Source organism: Poecilia formosa, unplaced genomic scaffold (assembly GCF_000485575.1).
Source record: "Poecilia formosa unplaced genomic scaffold, Poecilia_formosa-5.1.2 Scaffold114, whole genome shotgun sequence".
Classification (NCBI taxonomy): domain Eukaryota; kingdom Metazoa; phylum Chordata; class Actinopteri; order Cyprinodontiformes; family Poeciliidae; genus Poecilia; species Poecilia formosa.
This window is the reverse complement of record NW_006800053.1, coordinates 699,324-722,111: the sequence shown is the minus strand read 5'-3', so window position 1 is coordinate 722,111 and position 22,788 is coordinate 699,324. Positions and strand designations below refer to the sequence as shown.

The 22,788-nt window shown below is 43.9% G+C and overlaps 1 protein-coding gene across 2 annotated transcripts; it reads right to left on the bottom strand.

Moving 5' to 3' along the window:
- Positions 1-2,183: 2,183 nt before the first annotated feature.
- On the bottom strand, positions 2,184-20,055 carry tcf20 (transcription factor 20). Of its 2 annotated transcripts, none has more exons than XM_007560270.2 (6): positions 19,453-20,055; positions 8,815-16,743; positions 7,309-7,402; positions 7,141-7,204; positions 6,935-7,032; positions 2,184-3,740 (listed from the first exon to the last, which is right to left on the bottom strand). In XM_007560270.2, the coding sequence occupies exons 2-6, from the start codon at positions 15,775-15,777 to the stop codon at positions 3,724-3,726; spliced, it is 7,236 nt and encodes a 2,411-aa protein (XP_007560332.1). In that variant the 5' UTR covers positions 15,778-16,743; positions 19,453-20,055; the 3' UTR covers positions 2,184-3,723. The 2 variants fall into 2 exon arrangements, with proteins under 2 accessions (XP_007560332.1, XP_007560333.1); XM_007560271.2 differs by having other exon boundaries at positions 7,155-7,204.
- Positions 20,056-22,788: the final 2,733 nt, after the last annotated feature.

The window sequence follows — 22,788 nt, the reverse complement described above, 5'->3', positions numbered from 1 at the left end:
CACACAACTTTAAATTTGGAGATAAACTGTATACTGAAGAGCAGTAGGACCTTTGGAGAGAGAAGTCTTAGTAGTGATACTGACAAACAGCATCAATACGAAATTCATTTATTAAGACCTGATAGGTGCAAAGCTCTGAACTGTATGTACTGTTCCATTAAATAGTGTTTGTTCCCCCTGAGTTTCTGTTTTATATTGTTTTTTTGTTACATTTTAACATTCCAGACTAACCGCCACAAAACTCTGATGTCTCGAGATTAATCTGTGAAATTTTCTAGAAAAATTTCTGAGCTTGGAAAGTAGAAATTTCGCTAGAAAAAAACTCAGTTTTGAGAAAACTCAATTAGTCGAAGATTTTTGAAACTCATAAATTTCCAAGTTTTTCCTAGAAAATGTAAGAAATTAACCTCTTAATTTGAGCTTTTCTTTTGGCAGAAATGCATTCCCCCCCCCCCCATCTGCAATGGCTCTAATATGCTGTTGTAAATATCAAAGAACCTGTATGAATTGAAATAACTATGTATTAAGGCAGCGGCGTCCAAAGTGCGGCCCGGGTAGCTTTTTGCGGACCCTGGATGAATTTGTGTGGCCCTGGACCACAGCTCTAGAGTGAGGCCAATATGACGTCTCACTTTGTTCCAGATAAATGCAGAAAAGTTTGACAAAAGTCTGTGTGCTTTGGTCAAGTGAGGTCAAGGTTCATGATCATTCTGGTAGAGGATCTGTGAATCTGTGGCCATGTTTTTCTTCAAATGGCTTATGAAACTTTAATAAAGAGCGTGGCATCCCCAACTCCTTGAAAAATGAGATTTCCATCAGAAATCAGATGGATTCTACTAAGAATACAGAGTCGTGTCTCTGGGTCTTCAGAAGAGCAGTGATCTAAAACACGTACCAAAGTAAAATATTACTTACATAAATATTCAGGCACCTGTCCTCCCAGTTCTTACGTTGTCTGTCTTTGTCATTTGGATTGGCTGTCCTGAAACGAATTTCAGGCCGATTCTGATAACCGGTACGTATTACTTTATCAATCAAATCAAAGCAGTTTTTATCTGTACTCAATCAGTGCCTCCAGTTTTTGTGACTCCCAAATTACGGAAATTCGTGCAAGAATCGACAGATCCCTGCACTTTTTCATGCTGACGCAAAATTATGAGAATATTTCTTTCTTCTACTGAACTGCTGACTCAGCCTCACTTGATGCCAAGTTATAGTCCGCGATTGATACGGAGAAGCAAAAGGTCACATTTACCGCCACAAAAGCGCGAATATCACAAAATTCCTTGCAAATATTTCTTAACTAGCGCCACAAAATCTGCGCCACAAAGAAAAAAAAACAATTGCTAATCCTGGAGCGACTGATCGATGTGAAAAGATGGAGAATATTTAATGTTAAGAAGTACTTATCGAATGCAGAGACAGCTATTTATTATAGTTTTATCAGTTTTTTAAACGGGTTTTATTGATACATTCTGGCACAACCGGCCCTTTGACTACATTCATGATTTTGAAATTGGCCTAAAATGAAAACAAGTTTGAGACCTTCGATCTAAAACAAATCAATAAAGAAGAAGGTTCAGTGGTCTGCTGTGTGATCTGATAAAAGGTTACAGAAGACCTGAGGCTGCTCAACTCAGTACAAAGTATTAACTAACTAATCTAACTAATCTACTTAGTTAATACTAGATTAGCTGTATTAACTAACTACACGTTTTATGTAAAACCTGTTACATAAAACAGGTTTTGTAGTAACAAAAACAGCAACAAAAAAACAGGAAAACACGGCTTTTCTGCTGCATCTGCCGTGTCGTCCTCGTAGTATTGTTTCCGGATTATTTGCATCATCCTGCCAGTTTGGGAAACAATCACAGTGAGCGTTAAACTTAAGCCCCGTCACGGTTTCTCAAGCCCTATGATTGTTTTCTTTCTTTGAATAAATCTGTCAGTGCAGGGCTGTTTAATTATTGCCTGAAACCTTTGGTGAATGCCCATCCTAGGCCTGCCCCAACAGGTTTTGGACTCAATGGTGCGCTTGTCAGATCTTCTATGGAGGGTGTAACCGTGTGAAACAGACCCTCCCTGTCAGCTGGAAACATTGAAAGACATGAAGGGGAAACGAAAAATAAAGAGGGAGAGAGAAAAAAAACAGCACAAATCTGATGAAGAAGGCTGAAACAAAGTTGAAGCATTTTTAAGTGTATTCATAATTCATATACATATTGACAGGTTTCTAATACAGCATGGTTTTGATAGTGTAACTGTCTTTCAGTATGACCTTTTTTTTTCGTTTGATTTGTACAAGAATAACAATAAAAAGTAATAAAGACAACACCATGTATGACTCACTTTGAAATCTGATGGCAATGGATTTTGCATCTTCCGGCTTCATTTGCCGCTGCTTCACTCAAGTGGGAGACCTCTCTCCAAAGTACTTGGTTCAGGCTCACTTTGACCGGGACAGAAACGCTCGGTTGGTCGGTCACGTGGCAACGCGCGTCCAAACACTTCAGGTCCATCTCGACTTTGAACGTTTCGCCAGCGTACGAGGAAAAAGCTCCCTGTTTGTCCTTCATGCGTCCTCCCGGTTAGAGACGGCAAACAAGCCTCAGTCCATAGTGTCATCTCGTCCTCTTACAAGTCTCTCTCTCTCTCTCTTTGCACATTATGAACGTTTTGTTCTTGAAAAATAAGACTGTCCATCTGATTTTTTTTCTCTTTTTAATGAATACTATCTGTACCGTAAAAACCCCTGTGATGAAAAATAAGAACACTTTTCAAAAAGGACCAAAAAAATGGAATCAAAGACCCAGATATCGGCATTTTCCCCACCACCCACCCCGTCCCGTCCCACGCGCGCGCACACATCACTCGCTCATTCACAACTTGTTTTTTTTTTTTTGTTTTGTTTTTTTCTTAAAGGCAACAGATGTCCATTCTCCAAGGCAATAATGTCTTTGTGGCAAACTTGACCCTGACATTCCAGACATCAGACGCTCCGGCTCTTTCCTTCTCCAGGAAAAGCGACAGAAAAGTATAAAAAAATAAAAATTCCAACTCAGACGTTGATTGAATATAAAGCGGCGTACATCCATTTTGTTGTCATAAGTAAATACTGATGAGGATACAAAATAATGAGGATTAAAGTAATAACTGCGATCATCCTAATACCATAACATAAAAAAACGCTAAACTGGGTAAAATGACACCAACTCTCCCAGATCATCCTTTTCTTTTTTTTTTTTGTTTGTTTCTTTGGGTTTCGACACCCAACTTGCTCTCGCTACATCTCGTCAAAGCAAACGAAAAGATAAAAAGGTAAATGATGATGCAGAAAATGATAAGCAAGAGTTTAACACTTTAGGTTGTCTGGAAAAATCAAAGCGAGCCTAGAGAAGAAGCTTGTCTCTTTTTGTTCTTTACAGCGAAATCTCTCCGTCGGTCTCGACGCCTCATTTCGTCCCCGCTTCCATCACTGTTGTTTGTTGTTTTTTTGTTTTTTGTTTTTTTTACCGTTGTGTTTTTGTTTTTTTCTCAGCTAAGTTCCTCTGTGTTGTTTCTGCTTTTGAGTAAAGAGCGATGATTCTGGTAAAAATGGTTTGTTTTCTCCGTTGTCCTGTAAATGTTAAGTAATGCTGATTCAGCTTGAGAAATTGTACATTCCCTTTAGTCGTTCTCCTCGACGAATCCCAGTCCGTTCTCTTCACATTTCCCCCCGGTGTCCTACTGTCCGAGGTACCCTGCGAGGAGAAACAATAATTGTCAATCGCAATGTTTCTACACAGCGCCCTCCAATGTCACCATGCTACAAAAACAAATCTGAAGTTTGTGGAATTAGAACCATCGCTCTTAGGACGGAAAATAACAATAATGATAAAATAAAACTTGATTTCTACTTCATTCAGAAAGAAAAAGTTAGCAGTTTATTGCAGAAAAAGGAAAACAAGCCTTTAACAGCTGGTATGTCCTGACATCTGATCTCGAGACAGACAGATGAAAGCTCTAAGTAGAGTGTAAAAAGAAAATATCTCAACTGTTTTACCCAGAATTTACTTTTTTTTGTAGGTTGTGGATGGGGAGCAAATAGAAAAAAAAATAAAAGGTTGGGAAACACTTGTTTAGATCAAAGAAAACTCAGGTTGATGTTAAAAGTGCAACAGTTAAAATCTACTCCTGAATCCAACCTGGACCCGCGGCAAGACTTTAAAAGAAAATTGGTCTTCGTTAGATGTTTTCCACTGAGCCTAACTGAGCTTGAGATCTACACAGGAAGGAATAGGCAAACGTTTCCAAACGTTTTAGAAAGCTGAGCGATACAAACGACTGCCTTGAGGGAGCCGAATGCTGACGCTCACCAAAAACTACGTGAGCCCTTTCCCTTCCAGTTCACAAATATGCACCACTCTCTGTTGCTCTGTCACCTTTAATCAGAAATCATTAAGGTTTGTGGCTGTTGTATGATGCGAAAACATTCAAGAGAGGAATGAACACTTTAAACTTTCAGAGGTAAAACTGAAAGAAACGCAAAGGGATACGGCCCGATGACAAAGCCTGAGCTGTACGTTGGCTTCATAAAACTTACATAAACAGACAGAAATGTGAGCTGTACTGTATGTGGATTGGTTGCCATGGAGACTGGTTGGTTTGAATGTGAGGGGGAGGAAGTGACAGCAAGCGACAGGAGTACCGCTACGAAGGTGAGGAGGATAAATAAGAGTGTGGCTCATGCAGCGATGAGCTAAATGACATCGTTTAGCTCATTGCTTTTTTCACTTCTGATACCAATACAGACATCTGAGGTTCAGTATCGGCTGAAACCCAATCCGATACAGAAAAACAGTGCTGAATTTACAAAAAAAACAACAACAAAAAAAAAACAAAACAACGTATTTTCCTTTTTAATCACAGACAGAGATGTCCTGAATCTACTAATTTATTTGGTAACTCTGCACCAGTGCAGCACATTGAAATAGACCAATTGCTCCATGAGTTTGGTCAAACATGTAAAAACAAAAGAACTTTAATTTGCTCAGTCAGTCCAATTAGGAGCAGAGCGACCAATGTGAAATTAATAAAGAACAGGCTAACTACCTTGGTCAAACATTCAAACAATAAACTGCAACAAACCTTCTTTCAAATGGTTCAGAAAGTGCAATTAGGAATAGTAAATATAACGTAAAATAAATAAAGCATGATGTCGCTCAGAGCACAAAGCGTTCGATAGATTTACCCTTGTGGATCTGGCACATTGTCACCAATACTCAATCTAGAATGTGTTTAAATATCGGCCCGATAACAACAGTGCTCAGTGCACCTCCGGTATGAACCAGTCTAAGATAATGAAAAAAATCAGCAATAATGAGGAAATACTAACATATTTATTGGCACCCTGGAAAAAGATGTCTTTGAAGCCTTGAAAGAAAAAAATCTCTCTCTCTTTTCCAACAAATATGGAAGCATGCTGTGTGCTTTAACCCCGTGACGTGTGAAAATGTACGATTTTATGACAAGTTTCACTCGGATCATGTTTCCCGGCCCGTTGAAGAGAAACAGGACAACGTCAGAGATCTTCCACCATGCTCAACACTAGGCATGAAGGGATTTCCATATTTTTGGATCGTTTGGATTGTTTATTAAAAAGCTCAATTTTAGTCTCATCTTACCAAACCACAGAGTTCCACTCGAACTCCCCATGTTTATGTTTGTGACGGAAAAGGATTTTTCCTCGCAACACTCATTTTGGTATTTAGATATCATCTGATCGTTGCTATGGAGATGTGGTGACTCCAAGATGCCAAGATGCAGTTCAGCAGCAGCGAGCTTTGGAGGTTTCTTTTACTTCTGTACATTCCTCACTCTGCATGGCGGCGAGACAAACATCCAAGTGGTCGCTGGTTAAAGAAATGAGTCTCTGTTTCACGTCATGTCTGTACCTCAGAGCAACAGGAAGTCATGGGTTCCTAATCAGAAGTTACATGATTTTAAAGGGATTTTTAGGCATAACAAATTTGCGGTACAAATATTTCTTAACTTTGGGTTTTCTTACCCATAGGACGAAATTAAAGGTTGGATGAAAACAGTTTGTTTTTTTTCAGACTGAGGAAGGTGATTCTTTTTAATTTTCCAAGTTTCAGGAAGAATAATCGTTTCCTCGGGTTTCTGTCTCTCTGTCACCCACGCAGATGGCCCTACTGTGGCTGTCACAAAGGCTAGTTAACCGTCTAAGGTCGTGGTTCTGCACACAAACTCACAAACTCTAACTAAACACACTTTTAGTCCAAAAAACTCACCGAAAACGTTCCTAGTAAAACCCAAACGTCACTGCGCTCCGTTCTCTTCCCGTTTCCAAAACTCTCTCCAGAGCCTCTCTCACCACGTCTCTCACTCTACCATGCCAGCATTCTGACAAAAACTTTTCCATTGGTTGTTTTAGAAACGTGCTGCATTTGGTGAAATCGAAAAAAATGGGTGTCATGTTGCATTCAAGCACTTTCTGGTCACAAGACGTTCACCGAATGAGCAGCAAATGCGAAAAATGTACACATGATCATGGCGAACATGATTGATCATAAATCTGATTTCATTTGGAAGTAAATAAAAAACAAAGATACTATAAAAACACTGCTTTTATAAAGTTTAAAGTCCATGCTGTCCACCCGAGGTGAAATGAACACTCAGCATGCTGCCATTTTTGTTACAGTAGCCTTTTGAATGCGTCACGGCCGCCCCAGCGAGCGGACATCGACCTTAAAGGGCTAAGCTGCGCTTTTAAGTAAATCATGCAAAAATCTGAGAAAACAGAGAATTTATCATTTTTAAATACAACTTATTGGAGATGACTAACTTTCTGTTTGCGCTTAGATCTGAGCCACGATCTGTATCTGCAAAAAATAAAAAATTAAAAAGATCAGGTGCAAAGTTAGTGTTGACTTACAGCTCCCCAAATCCGGCTCTTCCTTCTCCCAGTTGCCCTCAGCCTCTCTCTGACTGCTCCACATACACTGGCTTGGCTGGCCGGATGCTCTGGGTAAACTGGATTAATGGGGAGGAAAAAAAAAAACAGAAAAGGTTACGACAGTTTTCCACGTGTGGGAATATTCTAATAAACAGTTTAGTGAACAAGGCAGAAAAAAAACGAACCTCTCCTTCTTTACCTTGTGCTTCGGACACCTCAGCGAGAAGTTATCTTCATTCAGAGAACAGTCTGAGGAAAAGACAAAGGGATGCCAAAAATTAATGGGGGAAAAAATAAAAAACAATGGTGCTGAAGAAAACAGCAGACTGGCTGCATTTCATGCACCTCCTCACCTGCTTCAATAGCACACAGGTAGTGGTAGCGGAGAGTGCAGCCTTTACTGTAGCAGCCCAGCGTCGAGCCAACCATCTCGCAGAACGAGCAGCTCTGGTGAATAAACCACAATGATAAAACTGGCAAGTCACCAACAGTTTTTAACAAAGCTCATACTTGATATAACATTAGGGTTGCTATAAATATGCTTTATTACTTTTCCAGCCTGAAGTTTTGACATTTTCCATTAGTTCTAAATAGCGGCGCACCGATTGCAGTTTGATGGCCGATGACAATCTTTAAAATGTCTGGTTTGCCGATAGCATTTTATTTTTGTTTGTTTGAAAAGTTCCTAAATATAGTGCCACAGGAGCTACGTTGGCAACAGAGGGGTGACAACTGTTAATCAGCAGTCTCTCACGGCAGAGCAAAAGAGGACAGTGGCTGATTTTCAGATATTTGAGGAGGCAGCAAAGGTTGATGGATAAGATCGGTTTCACATGTAAAACTGTTCGATTGCAAAACCACCAAAATGAAGAAAATCAGGGAGACTTCAGACAATTTATCGGTACACCACTAGTTCTATTAACATTGTCAGAGTAAAAGAAACATTTACCATAGTTGGGTTTTATGATCTGTATGTCCCAAAAATCTTCTACAACAAATCTGCTCTATTTTAGCACCAATAACATTTATAGAAGCAAGCAGTGGTTTTCATTTATAGGAGCTGTTTTTTCTTTCAGTGTCTGGAGAGAATTTCTAAACAAAAAACAAAAATGTCTCATTAAGTTGTAAAAGTATCTCTCTCCTAATTATTTAACACACACTTTGTGTTAATGTTTATTTAACACACAGTATTTGCACAATAGTAGCAGTAGCAAACCTCTCTCAAGGACTTTACAATTTTTCTTTGCTTCTCCTAATGAGTTTTTATATAACCTACATCAGATTGTGGATTTGTTTTTTAAAATAGGATAAGGTAATAGAGTGAAAATGATTACACGGATTGTCATGTCTGGTATTCACACCAGAAAATACAGATTCTGTAAACCACCGTTTGTAATTTGATTCTTTTATTTATTTATTTTTTAGTTTGTTTGTTTTTTAACACACACTTTTAAATATAAAAAACTGTGCCACTGATTTGTTTATTTGGAATCTAAATTCAATTTTTCAAAAAAGTAAAAAAATTATTTTAAATTATCTAGAGGCCAAAAATGTAGTAAAAAAATCCAATACTGACCCCATTTTAATAAGCAAAATGATTGATTTGGACATAAACCCACCTCTCAAGAGGAAAAACAAAGAGAAAAAGATACAATTTAGATATAAGCTTGACTAAAATATTATTGTATATTTTATTTTTTTGTTTTTATCCTTCATCTACCTATGATGATGTGATTGTTATGAAGCATTTTGGTCACTTGAGATTCTTGTAAATGTGCCATTTTAAGTAAACTTTGACGACTTCACAATAAGCAACCTGTGAGATACAGCAAAAAAGGACAAACACAACTGATACTCACAGTTTCTCTGGCTCCATCTAGTGCCTCTTGTAGGCCGTACAGCCTCCCATTGACGAGGTACACTCCACTTGTCCACACTATACATCCTTCATGCACCCACAGCTCCTCTGGGTCCATGGGCATCTGTGGCAGCTGTGCGAGTTGTGCCAAGGGCCCCAGGGAGTCCAAGGCAGGCGGAGGGGGCTGAAAGGGCAGGGAGGCCTTACTGTTAGATGGGACCATCCGAGGAGAGTCCTCGTTGGACTTGTGTCGCCTTTTAAAGCGGGGATGTGAGGTCAGCTTCCTGTGCTGCGGTCGCTGCTGAGTGTCGTCTGTCAGCTGCTGCTGCTGCTGCTGCTGCTGCTGCGGCTGCGGCTGCTGCTGCTGCTGCTGCTGCTGCTGCTGCTGCTGTGCCTGTTGCTGCTGTTGGTCGTCTTCAAGGTCTGGCTCTCTTTTAAGCTCAGGGATAGGTCGCAGATCGGGGCTTTTCTCCCAAGTCAAAGGTGTTTTGTTGCTGAGCTTTCCGGGCATATACATCATCATCATCTCCTCTGTCGGGGCTGTGAAGGCAGTTCTCTCTGCTGGGTTTGAGCAGAAACTGTCGCTCTCAGATGAGGGCCTGTTGAATTGAGCGAGCCGTGTTGGTGTGACTTGAAGTGTATTCAAAGCGTTCGTGTCTAAATTTGGTCCGGCTTTGTTTGGGCCCGTAGAGGGCTGACACTGTCTGATCTGGGGCTGGTTCTTGGGGAGCTTTGCGGCGTATTCAGCCGGATAGTATGGCCCGTAGAGATCTCCGAGATGTTTGTAGTTTGCCCATTTCTGGCACAGGCAGCATAGCAGGCGCCCGGAGTGATTGGTCTCTGTGATCACAGACCCTGTAACGACATAGCCAGATGAAGGAAGTGCTTTGCCCGACTGAAGCGTGGTTTCCACCTCATCCGTCTCCCTTTTCTCCAACTCTCTGTCTCTCCGAGATAACTGGGAGGAAAGCGCTGAGGTCAGGAGCGAATCAATTCCAACACCTCCTGCTTTTCCTCCCGCTGCACTGCGCTCTCCTTTCATTTTGTCGTCCTCGGCATTGACAATAGTGCACACAGCTCCGATCTCAGGTATTTTTTTCTCCACATGGATGTGAGGAATAAACAGGCCTTTTCTATTTGGATCTGGGCAACCTCTGTTTGTGCTGAGACTCCCCGTTGCCCCCAGAGGTGCATCTGGCTCGTCTTTAGACATGGGTGGTGCCGCAGGTACCGGTGCTCTCCTCCTCCTCCTCTGCCGCCCCCTCGCCTCCAGTGCCTCCCCGTCGACTTTCACGCCTCTGCGTCTGCGTCGCACCTGTTTCGCCTCAATCTCTGGCTGCGTGTCCTCACTCTCTACGTCGGCTTTCACCACCTGGGTCAGAACAGGGGGTGCTATTGGGGGAGTGTTTGCATTTTCTGACAGAGTGGGTATAGTAGGGGTTGATGTGCTGCTGGGAGTTTGTGCTGCTGGTGGGGTGGAGGCAGGCGCTGGGGTTGGAGGGGGTGGAGTGGTTGGAACTGGAGGAACACTTAGAGCTGTGCTCTGTGGTTGGATTTGAGCCTGGACCTGCACCGGGACTTGGGTTTGAGCCCGTTTTTGCTTATTCACGCTTCCAACGGGCCTGCCCTTCTTCTTGCCAGATGGGAAATAGCCCTTGGGCACAACATTCTCCAACGGCTTTGAGTCTGTCGGCGACAGACTGGACCTTCCAGAGGACATCTGATGTTGTCTGTTCAGCATGTGGCCTTGGTGGGGCGGGGTGGTCCCATAGTAGTCGCTGCCAGGGTAATCCTCAAATCCCATGCCAGATTCTTGGAGTTTCTGTCGAAGGAGGTTAGCAGCAGACTGCTCTCCCCTTCGAGTCTCAAGCTGCTGGTATGTGTTTGTAAAATGCTGAATGTCCGACAGGGCGGACGAAGACGGAGGCGGAGAGCCCTGGACTGGGCGGGGAAGAGGTGGGGGAGGAGGTAATGGACCGAGCAAAGCAAAGTCTTCCTTATCACCTGATGCAGACGTCACGGTGGCCCCTAAACCAAAGTCAAAGTCTTGCTGCTTGACTTGAGACGATTGATGGGATTCACATGGGAAGGAAGATGTGGGTAAAGGCCCGGTTTCATCAACTCCTCTAAATGGAATCATGTTGTTTAATGAGTGACTTTCATCCATGTAACTATCCTCCCCTCCTGCAACCCTGGGGAAATGTGCCAAGTCCTGATCCTGTGACTCATTAAACGCCGGGATGTCTGAGTGCAAGAAACCGGGGTAATGATTTGAATCATCATCGGTAGGGGCGGCTGGCTTTTTAATATTTGGGGTAATTTTCTGCACTATTGCCTCCAGTTTCAAGCCTCGTCCTTTTCTGGCAGCCAAAACCTTGGTGTTACCACCTGAAGGAGACAGCGGTTGTAGGAAGCTGTTCTCACCTGGCTGTGGGGAGGAGAGCCGAGGACATGGCACCTCTGTGGTGGATGAGTCATCGTCGTTGTGATGGCTGGGCTCGGACTGAGCTCCAGGGGAGTGATGAGAGTTTGTAGCGGCTCTCTGCTGAGGTGCGTCCTGGAACAGTCTTTTTGCAGGAATGGGAGATATGAAAGAGCGAACCCTTCTTCTTAAAATCAGGGGATTTGTGTCTCCGGAACCTCCGGTTTTTGTCGGACGCTGTGGCTGAGTGGTGTTTGTTTCCGAAGGAGGCTTAGAGATGGTTGGGGGAGGTGGACAGGTGTGTTTGGTCTCCTCTGTAGCTACTCTGGATACTTCGGATTTGGCAGCATTGTGGCTGTGAGTCACTTGTGTCGGAACGTGACTGTGTGAAGCTAGAGGAGGGGGGCCAGGAAGCGGAGGAGGAGGAGGTGGGGCTCTATAGTAGGCATCTCCCTCCATCATCCGAGTTCCCTCTCTCCCAGGATGTGTTGACTCCCATATTTTCATATCATAGTAAGGAGTTTGATGATGCACTGACTGAGTTTTGCTCGTGTGTTCAACTTGCATGTCAGCCGGTGGGATCAATCGCTGTCTCTGCTCTGACTGGTTAGCCTTGTGTCTCCCAGGAGAAGATCCATGCTGCATCATCATCATCTCCTTCGGAGGCCTGTTTATGGCTTTTACCCACTCACTCATGTCGTGAGGAGGGTGAGGGGGGCCACGTGGGTGGGGATACATTTGAAGTTTACTGGTAGTTTGAGACTGAGGAGGTAAATGATGAAAGGGATGGTGAGAGGGAAAATGCAGATTACTCCGTGACATCAAGTTGTCTTCTCTCGAGTCTCCATATCGGTAAGGAAATGTACCACTGCTGCTGGACGAAAGATCGACTCCATGAAGATATGAGTGATGCCTTGTTGGTGAGGTCAAAGCAGTCATGCTCACAGGGTGAGAGGGCATGGGGGTTATATCGACAGTGCCGCGCCTGTAGGGGTCAGCACTCACCCCACTTGACAAATGAGGAGGTTTAGAATGATACTCCGCTTCAGATTGACTGCCATTATTCTCATTTTGTGAATTTCCAGACTCTTTGGGCACCATTTCCATTTTCACTTGTTTTTCTACAACATCCTTTTTACTGAGATCACTTGGTGCAGCCGGAGAAGAAAATGGTTGTTGGATCACCGAGGCTGCACTCTGACTTTTCTCCCGTTCCTTTTCTTTCCCCCCCTCCCTTTCCCGCTCTGGTGTGCTGCGTCGGTTTGGCGACACGTCGCAGATGACTGATCGCCGTTCCGACGGAGCTAATGTGGATCCTGATTTCTGGGGCTCGGTTTGAGAAGTGAGAGTTAACGGTTCCGGCTCTTGCAAAAGCAGCTCTTGTACGTTAGATAATGTTTTTCTCTGCGGCATAGAGAAGTCAGATAAGTTGATGTGTTTAGCTGGGGGCTGCTGGGAATCTGCAGTCTGTGCTAAATGGCTCTGGGACAAGCCCATGTCAGGTTTTTCAGCATTTTGAACAATCTTAGCATTGGAGACCTCTGACTTTACTAAGGACTGAGTATCTGTGGTAAAATCCGGATCACTTCCGAGTTTCTGATTTGTGGTCTTTCCAATTTGAGCCGAGTAAGACAAACCCTCAGTGATGTCAAGTGAATGTCTAGATGGAAACTGCTGTGGGGCTTGATGACGTGCAGGGAACGTCTGCTCCGGTCTACCATAGCGTCTGTCTAAATTGTAACCCTGTAGAACTTCTTGCAGGAGACTCGGGAATTGCTGCATCTGTGAGTTCTCATCCTGAGCTTTAGACCCCGCCCCATGACCTCTCTTCACTAGCGTCTCAACCCCAGAACTGGACCCATCTTTTGGATGCACATGACCGTAACTGACTTGCAAGTGCTGGTACCCAAAAAATCTGGGGTTTGTTTCCATTACAGAGCCTGTGCCGGCCCTCACTCTGTTTTTCATGGACAAATCTGAGCCATATGTTGATTCTGGGTAGCTGTATTTATGGGAAGCAGTCTGGAGTGGATTCGGAGACCTCCCACTGTTTGACTTTTGATGATGGGACGAATACAGACTAAGATCTACACCTTCCTCCCCATTATGACTGTTTGCCTCTTTTAAATAAGAGAGTGACATTCTCTCTTCCACACAGTTGTCTTGGGGATGTTTACTTTTGTCAGTGTGACTTGAAACAATCACACCAACGCTACTGACGTTTTGCTGCTCCTCTAATGCCTGTTTTTCTTCCTCCTTGTTACTGTGCGACTTGGACTCTGAGTGCAACATGCTTTTCTTTTCCTGGCCATTTTTTGCACTCACTCCTCCATCTTGTTGCATTTGGCTGCTGACCTTCTGTGTTTTCTCAGCTGCTGCTTCACTTTCCTTTTTAATTTCCCCACCTCTGTGGTCATTATATGCCAAACCAGTTTCTGGGACACAATTCTGTGTTGTGGCAGGAGGAATATTGGAGGAGGAGGAGGAGAAGGAGGGGGATGAGGAAACTGGTGGTGCTGAATGTAAAGTTAGACTACCTTCAGAGGATGGAGATGCTGCTGATGAAGGAATGTTACTTTCTTTTGTTTTAGTTTCTGCTGCTTCTTTTGAATGTGATTCAGGGATGAGTATTTTAACATTACATGCCTGTCCAGGTTGTGTTTGGGTTGGATTATAGCTCGTAACTTCAGACCCAGTGCTCGCACCACTCACCTGCCTCGCTCTCCCCCGCTCCCCCTCAGCCAGCTGCTCCTCTCGCTCCACTTTGGTCCCAGACGGCGCTCCGACGGGCAGCAGAGTTGAGTCTTCCTCTGCCCCGTCACCAGCTCTGACGTCTTTGACTGTGCTGCTGCTCGAGGCTGCACTTAAATTCCGGCTCCTGGGTTGCGATGGGGGCACGCAGTGCACCGCGTGTGGTGCTTGCCCGCCGTCTCTCTTCTTGTGCGAGAACACCGTGTCAGTGAGGAGCATGTGCTGAACTGTGTTCGGTAAATTGGCTACTTGGGAGCTCAAGGCATTGAGACTGTTCAGGCCGGCATCCTGCATTCTGTCAAGGGAGGAAGTGGAATAAACAGAGGAGCCTTCCTCTCGGGATCCCTGGCTCATTTTATTTCGACCCACTGGAGGTAGGCTGCTCCCCCCAACTGCACTCAGGTTGTGAGCTTTGTGGCTGCCACTGCTGCCGCAACTACTGATGCTGCTATTCGAGTTGGGCGTGGGACTCAACTGAGGTGCGGTCTGCAGTAACCTGCCGTGGCCATGGCCGCTACGGGCGCTCGACATGGGAGGGCCGTGATTTGAGGTGTTCCCAAGTGCCTCAGAGACCCCCATTAGAGGGGAAGGAGAAGAGCTACAGCTTGGGGAATGAACTGCAGAGGCAGCAGGGGAGGGGTTTGATATCGGGCTAAAGTTTTGGTTCATTTGAGTTTGCTGCGCATTAGAATGCATAGGGGATTTGGCTATTTCTTGGGAGGATGGTTGAGCTATACTTGGGTTGGAGGCTTGATGATGTTTTGCAAAAATGCCGCCTGCAGACGGACCCTGGTGAGCCATTTTCAGAGAACCGTCATAACCAACCCCTAAACTGTGCTGCGAGTTTCTGTGCTGTAGCGTGGCTTGCTTGTGGAGTGAATGAGACTGGGGGAGGTATCCAGAATAATTTGAAGCTGGATAGCTCTGCTGAACATTCTCCACAGGGCCCACGTTATTAGCAGTGCCTGTACTAGAGACTGAATTGGAGCTAGTGTTGACACTTGGGGAACTGTTGACTTTAGGATCAAAGCTGCTGTTTGCAGCTCCATCCACATATCTCTGCGGAGGTGGGCTGTACATTCCAGATGACCCTGTGGATGCTCCCCCCTGTGGAGAGTAATGGTACTGTGGGGTCATCCTGTGCCCGGAGTGTGGGTAGCTTCTTTGCTGCTGTGCCTGGTGGACAGAAGGAAAGCTCTGCCCATGTTGGCGCTGTTGCATTTGAGAGCCTGGAACTGACTGCATCACAGGGTTCTGACTCATACTGTACTGATGGGAAGGAGAGAAGGCTCCAGCAGCGCCCCCTGAACCGGCGCTAGAGCCATAATCCACTGGGTATGGCGACATCAGGCCAGACGATGTAGCAGAACTGGATCCAGGATGTCGATACTGGTGAGGTATATGTCCATCGATGCCGGGGTAACCAAAACTTCCCCCATAGCCCATCCCTCCCCTCCTGTGTCTGTCTTTTCCACCCATTGAAAAATAAAACTCCATAGCCTCCTTCCTGTAGGGGTTGTTATTGTTACCGGCGTGGACGTTACCCTGTGTTGGTGGAGGCTCCAGAGCTCCTCTGTTCCTCACACCATATGCAAGCATGTGGCTGGCTTGGCTCGGGTGGTGGTGGCCTCTGTGAAGGCTCTGCTGCTGCATCCCGACGTAATCTTCCATCATCCTCGGAGAGATCTGAGGCTCCACTGGCTGAGGGGGATATGGCGGTCCACCCACGCTCCTCCCGCTGAATCCAGGAGGGATTGAGGGTGGAGCGGGGCTGTTGGAGAAATTCTGCATTTTTTAACCCCCAAATTCAGATTTAAAAAAGGAAAAAATCTGCGAGTGTAAATAGAAGGGAATGCTTCAGACTGAAAAACTGGCAGGCTTATGGCAGGAACCATGAAGAGAGTCAACAGCCTGGCAGGAAAACAAGAAAAGGTAAAAACTATACATTTATATCAAAGATGTCGAAATCTCCTCCTCTGGGGTTATTTGTGGAACTCTTGGTAGTTTTATCAGTGACCGGTGAAGCTCTGAAACCCCGAAAAACAGTTCATGTTCAGCGCGACTGTTGGTTGCTTGCTAATCTCCAAAGCTTTCGGGAGATATACAGAGATGCATTAGTTCACTTGCAAAAAGCAAAATTCGTTTGGCACAGCGAAAGAAATATCATGGACTTCCACATGGCCAGCAGGGGTTTTCTTCATACGGATAAACTCCACAGGCTTTCCAATCCGAAAGTAAAAATTCAAAACTTCAGAAACAAAAAGTCTCAAAAGACACACGCAAGTTGCTCTGTTGCAGTGATCCTTTAGCTCCTTCTTGTGTGCGACTGTCTGTGGATTTGACTCACACCTGTGTGACACAAAACCCACCCGGAGAGAATCAAGAAGTCTAAACAGTGATCCTCATCAATCATTCCAAAAAGCAAAGTCTCCATGGATAGTCTAGCCAGCTGTTGGGTGCCAGATAAAATTATCTTTGCACTCATTTGGCGGTCGATGCATTTGGTCCCTTTTGTGGTACTCTTTTATTGTTTTGTTTTTTGCGTGTGTTCAGACTCCTCTCCGTGCTCTCCCGGCCGCCTTCAGCATTCAATTTGCTGTTCTTCGTCAACCGTCATTTAACTTCAAATAGTTCCACGGCAGCAGTTTTCCCAAACAGGGTAATCCATTTATTCCACTTCAGATTCCATCAATTCCAGTTTGGGTTTTCAGTAAATCCCCACACAATACGGCATTCACGTTTCCATCAGATGTTGGCCTGGAAAACAAATGAAACAAGAAACGTCAAAGGAATAAGGAAGTGTAACATTCTCAATTTTCAATTAAACAGAACTTGAGCAATATTCTAATATGCATCACAAAACAAGAGATTTTAGTCAGCGCGTTGATCATTTTTATCCGATTCAGATTTTTGGACTTCATTGAGCTCTGACCTGCTGATTCTGAGCCATAGCACATAAGAAAAGGGGCTGCTAGCTCACCGACAGAGGTTTGTTATTGTAATTCAACAGAAAACGTGTGAATTCAAAAATTAACCCCATTTTTGCATAAAAACATCCATCCCAGACCTTTATCTGACATGTAGTGTTGAGGCTCATGCCTTTAAAACTCTTCAGAAGGTGGTTTTGATGTGTTTAATAACAGGGGGGCGTGTCTAATTTCTGTGCAACAATCACCCAATCAGAGCCAATTGTTCAGGGAATTTTAGCCAATTCCAATCTCTGGTTTGAGTGTCTCCACAAGTATCAATAATGCATTTAATAAACTATTTATTTATATTAATATTTTATGATTTTTTTTTTAGCCCTCTTGCAGCTTGGGATGTTTATTTTATTGCTGAAGCTTTATCTGTTTAATATAAACAATCAAATACAGCTAAAGATGCTGCAACTACACTGCCGTATAATTTCGGCTCAATAACGGGACGCAGTGTTTGCTGAAGCAACAATGATGTGAGCATTACCACATGCCACTTATATTACCCATTCAAGTCGTCACTGGATTTTAATTTAATATGAGCACTGCATTAAATTCCTGCTCGTATTTTAATATGCACTGTGAGAGCGTTGCATCTGTTCTTGCTTTAACAATACATGCTCTCGCCGTCTCCCGTGGCCTACAGCAAACAGAAGGAAAAAAATAAATAAAATAAAAAAAGCTGGGGTATTCATTTTAGCCGACAGAGTAACACATCCACAACACTCGCTTTTATTATGTAAACAAATAACCTTGTGAAAGATCCGAGGCAAACAAAAGTCCTTATCACATGTCCAATACTGGGACTTCTTTAGTTGTTTTGGGAGATAGCTGGAGCCAGGATCGCACCAGCTTTCATGTGGGGTGGTGGGGATCAGTATCTTTAATTGCCATTTGTGAGAACGGGCCTCTTTATCTGCTTCAATTGCATTGTAAAAGTGTTAATAGTCCCCCCCAAAACAACTGCGCGTGGCTTCTGAAACAAAGGCCGCTCTGTAATGAGTGTGCTGCTGAATGCAAAGCATGTGGTAAAACAGGGCCAGGAAGGGCTGGGACCCCGAGCGACAACAGCCAATCAATCAAAGCGGCGCTGCAACTTGGACCGCTTCGTTTTGATTACGTTTGACAGCAGTTCTGGAGGAGTTATTCATTGATCACAACATCCAGGGTTTATACTAATCTATTCAACCCAAAGTTCTCACCTCATTTTGGGAAAAACCTTCAAAAACAAGAAACTGGCGTATGACTGACGGCTGGATGGATGGATTGAAGGACTGACGGGCGAAGAGATGGCCGATGAACAGAAGGACGGATGGATAACAAAAATAATGGACAGAACTGATGGATGGATGTTTATTATCTATATAAAGATGGTTGAGAAACAAGTCAATGGATGGCAAAGTAATAGATACATTCAAATTTATGGCTAAATAAACCCAAATAACTGATGAATGTATAGATGCATGGATATTGAACAGGGGATAAATAATAAACATGTGGGTGTGGATGAATGATCAACGGAAAAAAATGGGAGAATTGATGGAAAAGTTTGATGATGATGGATGGATGATTAAATCAACCTATTTTTGTACCTTTATGTGTCAAATAAGGCAATGGAACAGGCAACAAACTATTTTTTTTCCATTTTCTGTTCCCGTTTTCCCAAATTTCAAGAATTGGATAACAATCAAATCGTATCCATGTTTCCCCTTCCTGTTTAGGAACCCTAAACCAGGCAGCATTTCAAACCCACAAAACAGTGCAGCAGCAATAAAAAAAAATTAAAAAATAAATCTGGCTGTCTCAGTGCAGTCTGTCAGCCAGTCAATCATCAGCAGAGCTGCCTAATTGATGCAAGCAGACGCAGTGTTATTGCAGAGAATGAGCCAGCGTTAGCTCTGGTTTGTTTGTAAGGTTTGTCATATTGCCATCAATACCACATTTGGGGGGCTTCTTACACTGCAGATGTAGCAGCTACACATTAGCCGGTAGCAAAGAATACGCATTACAATTAGCTTTGTAGGGCTGCTGCCTCTTTTAGCCTTGTCAGGTTAGCCCTAGCTAAAACACCTCAGATATTTCCAATTAAATATGCGAGCTAGCCACGTAAACTGTGAGCTAGCTAAGATGGAACCACTCGATAGCATCTCTGAGTCGGTCTATTTGTGTTTATTACGTTATTACAAGGCCATTGCACACAAACGTACAGTTAAAGCAGGCTAAAAAGGAGCAGCTACTTGGGAGAGGTGATTAGGTGCAGATGTTACTCCCTCGGAAATCACCAGAGCCTCTCAGTAAATGGGTTAGCTAGCAGCAGAAATAACGTCTCCCAACAGGAGACCTGCCGTGACTACAGCGTTATAAAAAAATTAAAAAAACTGCCGTCGCGCAGTCTGACATTTTTTTCCCCTAAATAAACACAGCAAACATTCCCCGGAGGAAAGGCAAGTCAGCCGGAGAGACGGGGCTAGCTAACACTCTGAAGGCATACCTGGAAACGCAGCAATACAAGGCCCCTCGAAGAGTGAAAGGCTGTTTTGTGACAATCCCGCTGCTGTGGCAGGAAACCCCAGCCTAGAGTCGACCGCTCCGCCGCTTTTCCCCCTCAGCCTTCCGAGCCCAGACTACCCCGAACCAAGCGGCGGCGGCGGCGAAGTCGGGGGCCCCGTCACGACAGCCAGAACCCGGGCCTTTTCTTCTTCTTCTTCTTCTTCTTCTTTTTCCTTTTGTCCTTACACCTCCAGAAATGATGAGAGCGGAGCACAATCGGGGTGCCTGTGGGTCCCGTAACCAGCGAGGTCCATACACCCCCGCCCCCTCCCCTCTCTTGTTCCCCTCTCTCTCCCTCTCCTTTCACACACCGCTGAGGTGCTTCCACCTATGTCCAACTAAAATGAAACACATCGCTTTCTCTTTCCTCAAGCCTCCTTCAACGCGCGAAGACTTTTCAGACCTGCTTTCCCGTCACTGGAAATGCACTTCCATTCCTCCATCAGTAGCTCCAGATATTCGCTTTCCTGTTTTTTTTTCTTCTTCTTCTTCTTGCAACAGAAAGACCGCCTTGAAAATGCATACACAGTCATATTCCTGCACACCCCCCTCCCTCATCTCTCTCCATCACATCCCTCCACCTCCCCTCCTTCTGTGAAGCTTTGGCTTTTTCATTGATCTTGGCGTATTTCTGCCACAAAATCTACAGATTATATCAGTGCTTACAGATGGATTTTTTTTCTGGTCTTTTTTTCTGGTCTTTTTTTTTTTTTTGCATAAGCATGCTGCTTCCTCTGCTTCTTTGTTCATATTTCATGTCAAGTGAAAGTGAATTAGCCTGATGAAGGCACCAGGGTACAAAGGCAATATGGAGAGAGGAGTCAGGAGTGAAAGCAATGAAAGAAGGTTATGTCTGTAATGAGCAGGGCAACAGATGGAAGAACGTTTGTGAGGGGAAAAATACTGTGTACTGGTTTGAGGTTTTTAAAGATAGCAACAACAAAAAAATAAAGTCTAACATATTTTAGAGACGATAAAAAGAAAAAGGAATCGATTTCCACCGACACATTTCATATAGAAAGCTAACAGAAGAAGAAGAAAGAATATGTCTGATTCTGCTTTGTATTTGAGTCGATGACATCACAAGAGGCACGAGAGAATGGAGCTGATCAGTTGATGCTTGCAAGGATAGCAGATGAGAATCTGGCTCCGATGACCCAGAAACATATCGGAAATGGGTATTTTTGACAATGACCATTGACTGACTGGTCTCAAATCCAAAAATGGAATAAAGAATGAATTTATACAGCAGGATTTTACAAAATACAATATAATGAAAAAGCACCTGGACCACCCCCCAATTATCCCACACATCCTGCTCAAGGCTACAGTATGTAGCTTATACAAAAACATGTTTTTTGCATATTTGTTCAATGTCGTGAGCGCTAATTGGTCAGAAACAACCAATCAGAGCCAGAAGGAAGGTCTTAGCTAGCGCTGCTTAATGTGCTAATGTCAGAGAAACAACTTATTGGCTTGTTAGCATCGATGGCCATGCTAATTAGCCTTAGCATTCAATGCAGGCTCTGTTGTGGTGAACCGGCTGTAGTTACCACAGAGAAAAGGGGGGGAAGGTCTTAGCAGAGTGAATTTAAAAAAAATATCAAGGTAGCAGCTTTAAGTTTGCAAGCCTCATCTCCATTAAAGGATGTAAAATCTTTGTTTACTCAAATTGAAGGAAACTTTAAGGCATGTATTAACTCCCAGTCCATTACCACTGCCACTGCAACAGCGGAGGTGCAATAAACAGAAACCTTTCTCCTAGTTTAAATTTATTGTGTTGTCTCTAGCCTGGCTTATCTGCACTCACACAGGGCCCGTGAGCGAGGCACCGTCTCTAGCCAACGTAATGATGTGCCCTGTGGCCCCCCCGATCCGTGGTGCTGCACTTTTAATACACTGCAGTGTGTCATACATGCAGCCTCTTACAGCTACAACATGCGTCCATACGTGGAACCGGCATACGGATGAAAGGCGGACTCCATCTTTTTTATTCACAAACAGTTGGCGCTTGCTGTCCGCATTCAGCCAAATGCTTAACCCGTCAATCACGGGCTAACATCTTCCCGGTTCCCAACCAACAGTTCAATACATTTCATTCCCTTGCAGATGCACGTCTATTTCTATCATAGTTGCCATAGCAACTGCATCACAGTGCCTTAACGGAGGATAATTTTTAGGCTGCATTTTATTTTTCATTGACGATTTCACGCAGGCTCCCTTTTTCTCTTTGTCGGCGCAAGCAAACCCGTCGTGAGCGGCTCGTGGTAGCCACAACAACAACAAATACTTTTTTTTTTTTTTTAAGTCGACGGGAGGGAGCAGAGGGGGCAAGATGAAGAGGGCCGCGATACTCAGGGCCAACAAGCCGGGCAGCCAGGCCTGTCCAATCAACAGGAACGCCTGCTGAGAAACACTCAGACTCTCTCCCTCACAGGCAAGGTCAGAAAATCTTCCACAGAGGAGGCTCGAGGCGCACAGATGTGGAAAAAAAAAAGCAGCCAGTTTAGAGTACAAGACCATAAGGTTTAAAACATCTAGCGAATACAAAACATAAAAAATAAAAATAAAAAATAGACATGGAAAACACACAGGAGAGTGAAAACTGCATTACAGCCCCCGTAAACAGGTCAGGACTTTTGAGATGAAGTAACAAGCAGAATATGCAATAGATGACACTCATGGTTATCTTTCTTTTGTATGGATCAAAATTCTGATCTGATAACTTGTGGTGCTGACAAATGTTGTGTGTTTACTATTGTTAGCACCTCCACCATTAGCATGTGACATCAGCATGTTTTGCTACATGAATCCCGATTAGTTAGTTGGTCCCAAAGGCTGAAGCTAACTAGTCAAGAGATGAGCGAAGACTAACATGCTCTATATCTGTCTTAACATCAATCTAAGCAACTGCAGTTTATGGTTAGTTTCCTCCTTTAAACTTTTTTATTTTTTTATTTTTTGCATTGGGTGGTTATCTATAAAGTTCCTGTGCTGTTGTGTACTGAAATAACAGAAACGCAGCATAAAGAATAAAAAAAATATTGCTGTAGGTAGACACAATATGGACACAGTGCTTATTAATACCTGCACTGCCTTAAGCTAATGAATCAGCAAGTTTTTATCTCAGTATATGTTTCACTCAGGAAGATTAACAGTGTTGCACGTCTTCTTGTTTCGATGCAAGAGAATGTTCTCTTAAACCATAGACATAATATAAGGATAGACGCCTCATTGGCCGCTCCGGCGCAGGAAATACGGCGGCCATCTTGGAGCG